Source organism: Lepeophtheirus salmonis, chromosome 5 (assembly GCF_016086655.4).
Source record: "Lepeophtheirus salmonis chromosome 5, UVic_Lsal_1.4, whole genome shotgun sequence".
In the NCBI taxonomy this organism is placed as follows: Eukaryota; Metazoa; Arthropoda; class Copepoda; order Siphonostomatoida; family Caligidae; genus Lepeophtheirus; species Lepeophtheirus salmonis.
Window position 1 is genome coordinate 9,583,209 of NC_052135.2, and position 6,023 is coordinate 9,589,231.

Consider the following 6,023-nt stretch of genomic DNA (forward strand, 5'->3'; position numbering starts at 1 on the left):
TAGTTAAAAGAGAAACGTTCCCTCTTATATTTGTAAGCCCTAATCTATTGAAGAAATATTAAACTATAATGTTTAATTATATTTTTGTTAATGTACCTTTACCAGGGAATTTTAGAGAATTCTAATTGTTATAAATTATTTGTTGTCTCACGCTTATTCCAAAGAAATTGGCATGGATACATATCATGTAATCGAGTACCTAGTGGTCCATTAAAATCTGAACACTTTTTTTTATTTATGAATTTTACAATTCAACAGGATATAATTTATTAATAAACAATAGAATTTCAACAAAATTAATACTATAAATAGATTTGTGTTTGAGCTCTCTTAATAATTAATGTAGCCTTCCTTAGCGGCAATGATGGCTTCCAGGCGGCGGTGTCATGGCGTCCCAGTGATGGCTGAGCGTGGCATTGAGAGCCTCGGTTTTTAGATTAAGGATACTGCAGTCCTTACCCTTAACATGTACCCGAAAGGTGTAGTTGAGGGATTGGCATCAGGGTCGTAGAGGGGTCAAAATTATAAATAAAGATTTCAAAAAACTTAACAGACTCATTCAAAAGAGTGTTGGAGTGGAGGAGATGGGGTTTTTTCATTGCTGGTGTCAAAAGTAGCCTCTCTACCCTAATAATGTTTTTCAACCAACATTTTTAATAGATTTCTGGACAGTATACTGTGAAACCACAATATATCTATGTATGGGCCCTCATGGACTTAGCCTGGACTGTTTTCTTTAACTTCTTCCGGATTGAGCCTCGAGCACTTTGACCTTGCTAACTGTGTAGATAGTGGTTCCCAACTGCTTGGAATGCAAGAATTGAAATTCGTTAATCACGTTCAAGTTAAATTTTCTCGGCTTGTACGTAAACCGTTGTACGTTAGAGACCTCAGCAGGTTTTTTTTTGAGTAACTAATTGTTTACGCTTTAACATACGCCTGTATGTCACTAATTCGTCACATCATAATTTATGGGGGAAATCAAAGATCAATACCTAATCACAGAAAATTAACTTTTGAAAAAAAAAGTTTTAACTATCCACATCCATTCATGATTATTATTTTTTTTTTTGTAAATTCCAATTAAAACTTATTCAGGGCGCAAAGGGTTAACATATCGAAATATGAGTTAATTTCAATCAATTAAACTTCATTAATTTTCGAATTGGTAAGTGTTCAGATTTCAATGGCCCACACTGTACAATAGTAGTTTGATTTAACTGAATAGTATCATTGATTTATTTTTTGTCGTAAATCGATCAAATTGAGAAGGGTAAACAGAGATAAATTTGGAATCTCATCAAAAATTTGTTTACTGCGCCAAATAGCATAATACAGACTATAACATATAGCACTACATTTTCATCTGAGTATAGGAAAAACACTATATTAGGGGCAATAACTTAATTTCAACGAATAACTAACATTCTTTATAAAAACACAAAATTCATGCATCAGTAATGTATATTTCAGAATTACTATTGACTAATATAGAAAATAATTGTTTATTGTATTCCACCAAGAATGAGCTTGGCATAATATTTGTACATAAATCCATAAACACGACACCAAATTAGATATCCTAACATCAAGCTAAGGGATGAAACAATAAACCCAACTCCCTCAAAAATAAATTTAGGAGTAAATATTTTCCACACCATTAGATGACGTCGGAGAATACCAGCTGATAACATAGAAAAAAATAACTGTAAACCCAAAAGGACCGAATATCGAATAAAAAGATTGAGCATTCCACTTTTGACTTTACTCAGTTCAAACTCCAAAAGAATTAATTCACCTTTTTTCTTTTCTTCTTCTTTACCATTTTTTATAAGAAATGGTGCAAATAAGGATACCGTGTACGATGACAAAAATAGAAGAGGTAATGCTAAGCCAAATAAAATTCTCGAGACATAGGTATTCCATGTAACAAGGATAAAAGGAATGATGTAGCTATCTTTTCCGTACAATTCACCATCGAAACCAACAAATGCAGCACTCCATTGAATAGAATTAAGGGTTGTAGAATGCCCAGATGCATAGAAAAATACATTTTGCGCCAACCACCAGAGGAATATTGAAGAAAAACGGACGGAATTTTCTGAAATATTATATTAAAATTAATAAAAAGGTGATCTTAACTTATATGAGGAACATTACCTGGATTATCAATGGTATTAACAAATGATATTACCACCATAGACAAAAGCATGACCGCAATAGATGGACACAATCCGTCTCCCAGTACTAGCATTGATGACAAGGATACACATACTAATAGTGCGACAATAGGAGCACTTAAGGCAGTTCCAAGACCATATACCGTTTTGACAGTATTAATATTTGACGATGGCGCTTTTGCATACTGCATTTTTAAGTAGTTATAGATTGAGGAAGCTTCTTGATGTAGGACTTTCGGTACCTCTTTTTTTAATTTCTCTTCTGCATTGTCGTAGTACACTAAAAAGGGTTTCATTAAAATCACCAAGATAGAAAGTATAGATAGAAGAAACACAGATTGTGAGAGTATATTCCGCTGCCAAGGTAGAATTTTTGAGACAAGGCGAGAACCATTAAGAGCCCAAAAACTGACCATACTTAACCCCATAAATGATGGTACATATTTGACTAAGGCAACAACTGGGGATACACCATTCAAATTTCCACATCTTTTTAGCCATAATCGTGAAAATACCACAACGCAAAAAACAGATATAAGCGCAGAAAAAAATCTCCAGTTTTTAAGACTTCTCGAAATCTCAAGAGGTAGATCGCCAATAGATTTTGAAAAATCCAAGATCGATGTGCATTGCCAATTTGTTATTTGCTCTTCACGACAAACAAAATATACATTCGAACATCTTACCAAAAATGCAGTAAAGAAGCAAATTATTTGTAGATACCAATTAGATGAAGAAGTAAACGGAAGAAATATCAAAAAACTAGTCAATACAAAATTTAGAACAAAAGGCTCTTCCACAACATAAGAATTAGACAGAGTGAGTCCCAGTAAACATACTCCAAATACCACTGTTACCACAGACTCATATTTCAAGACTAACTTAAAATCTCTCCTTAAAGTCCAAAGTAAAAAAACTCCAAACGCCATAACTGATGAAGCAATACCAGATGATAGAATTAGTAATGGTTTAAACATTAAATTAGGAAAAATAAGGGCTGTCATTGCAGAAAATAAACCAGTGCCTATTAATCCAGATATTACTAATAATGTAATAAACTCTTTTTCCATCACTCTTTGGAAATCTAAGCCACTAATCAAAAACAAAGGCATTATTGCAGTTGTGTGAATGATTATGAGAGATAAGCCTGCTCCCATGGGTGTTAAATTGAATTGAGCCCAAACACTTTGACACATCTGTTTGGCATGGTCCAAAATTTCAAACCCCAACTTCTGAGATGTTTGGAAATCATTTAAACTCATTACTCCTTTTAATTTAGATTTAAAGTCACTAAACAAGTCTTCTAATTGACGCACCTTTGACTTTGAAAATTCATGACGAGAGCCAATTGATAAATATCCATCAAAGTAGGACATGACTTGGTCGACATTTGATTTAATAAAATTGTGGTTATATTTTGCATCATGAAGGAGAGGAAGATATGCTCCTAAGTTAGAAAATGGAATTGGGAGACCCATCCAAAGACAAGCTGTTGGTAAGAAGTCAATTTGTGAAGGATTTACTAGACGAGTATTTTCAGAGTTTTGAAACTTAAACTTTTTGTTATAGATAAGGAAAGTTGAAGAAATTTCATCCCGTGAATCACCTCCATGATCTCCAGTTATAGTCATTCCGTGGTCTCCCAAAACAAAAAGTACAGTATCATTTGACATCTCATCTGCGACATATCTCACAATTTCATCCATTTCTTTAATTTTCCGAGACATTTCAGAATGGTTTGGCCCATATGAATGCCCCGCATGATCCACTCCAAGGAAATGCCCAATGAAAACATCCCAATCGCGACGGTGAATTTCAGACTTTAATTTTTCTTCTACGCCACGGTCTACAGTATCTAAATCTCTTATATTAAATGATGGATAAGGATAACTTCTTTTGAAACCACTGGGATATAATGTTAGCCATGTATCATCCCCAGCAAATACTACAGACTTATTATTGCGGACTAATTGGCTAATTAAATTATCTTCCTGGATTTCATATGACCCGAAATTACTAGATGCATCAATAAAAGTTGGAAGACTACCCGTTGTTAGCCCCTTAAGTCTCTTAAATTAAAATATATATTAGTAAAGATCTATAAATTAAACGCATAACATGAAATAGCTACCTGCAGAGTAGTTGTTGGAGGATCAGCCAAGGCTTCCATAAGTATTCCATAATCATCTTTAATGAGTTTATGACTTATAGGAAATTGATTGATGCTGTGTTTCTTAGTTTGATTTTGATTATAGTAAGCAAATTCATATTTAAAGGCGTCTATTACGAGCAAGATCAGTTTATTGTAGAGAGGTGGAGAGGGAGAGGCGGAAGTTGGGGATATAGTGTTAAGCGTTTTACGTGATAGGAGAAATCCATCATTAAATAGTCCCAACCCAATTGCATACACGCCCAAAATCCAGAATAAGAAAAAAAGGGACTTTATGGATGAAGACATTCGTCAACCGAGCGCTGCAATTCTTTATTTTCCAACGCCGCTGCGACTCTTTCCTTATCTGCTAATTGCTTATTAATGGGCTTTTCCGAGGAATGAGATCCAGGAGTGATGGAAACATCAATTTTGAAATGAAGAGGAAGAGATCGTAGCAATTTGGTTTTAATGGCAAGTCCAATGAGCGTGGCCAAACTGCAGTGGGGAATCGTGGGCGTGAAGCGAACAGAAACACAAGAGTCCTTCACTCTAATATTCTCAAGGGACACAACGTTGAGTTGCTCTAAGCTAAAATCAAAGCGAGAGTTAAATCAAGTTAGAGTCACAACTTCGAGCTCACTCACCTCAGTGGATGTTCCGGGTCATGAATATCCCTGATGTAATCAAAAATCTCTTCTTCATCAATTGGAACCTCGACGGAGTCGTTTATGTCCTTGTCCGTCTTCTTATTTTTACGGTTCTTAGATACCTCATATACGATAGGATTCTTATTCTCTAACTCCAATTCACTGTTCAGCATTGCAATTCAAGACTTGCTTTTATATTTTTCAACATTTACATAAAGAATCGGAATATCACAGAATATTTCGAGGTCTGCAGGAAGATGAGTATTACAATATAGCCATAAATATCTAGCTATATACACGATAAAGTTTTGTACAAATATGTTACTCTAGTAACCAATCACATCTCTTTTCTTTTCTTTCTTTTCCTTTCATTCCTTTTTTCCCAATGATAATTATGGCTTCTTCTGGGCTTCTTGTTGTACAATTCTTTGGTTCATATAATATATACTTATTCTTTTCTTACTATACAAAAAGAATAGTAAATTCTTCTTAAATTTTCTTTTAATATTAAAAAAATCATGGAATTGTAAGCTTAATACATATACAACAAATCCTATTTGCAAAATCTAAAATATTTCCTGGTAAAGGAGTCCTCGTACTTTTAAATTTATATAACATGTTTCCTAATTTTGTAATGTTTAGATTAATTATTTCTAAATGGGGCCAATATAGATCAAACGAAAATGATACTCATATGTAATTCTGTGTCCTTCAAACGAATTAGTAATCACTCACACTAGGTTCCTTATCCATTTTATACCCTTACATTTCGATTTCCTTGTCCCTTTTTCAATTTTACAGAAAAAAACATAGTCTCTATCGTTTTTCCATAAATAAAGAATGTTTGATGTACAAAAATGTCCAATAAAGTGCATTTATCAAATAAATTTACAAAACTTCATAGAATATAAAATTGTAAATACAATGAGAAACTGGGAAATTAAGTCGAAAAATTAAAATTATTCTAAGACTGTTGAATAAATTTTTAAAAATAATGGTACACCTGAAATTATGAGAAAAGCTAAGACAAATAAGGTTAACTCA

General features: G+C 33.5%; 1 protein-coding gene across 1 annotated transcript; it reads right to left on the reverse strand.

The window, feature by feature from the left end:
• Positions 1-1,446: 1,446 nt before the first annotated feature.
• Positions 1,447-5,320, reverse strand: PIG-O (phosphatidylinositol glycan anchor biosynthesis class O). The gene is made up of 4 exons (XM_040711569.2): positions 4,977-5,320; positions 4,312-4,920; positions 2,161-4,249; positions 1,447-2,101 (listed from the first exon to the last, which is right to left on the reverse strand). The coding sequence occupies exons 2-4, from the start codon at positions 4,636-4,638 to the stop codon at positions 1,506-1,508; spliced, it is 3,012 nt and encodes a 1,003-aa protein (XP_040567503.1). The 5' UTR covers positions 4,639-4,920; positions 4,977-5,320; the 3' UTR covers positions 1,447-1,505.
• Between the last annotated feature and the right edge of the window lie 703 nt (positions 5,321-6,023).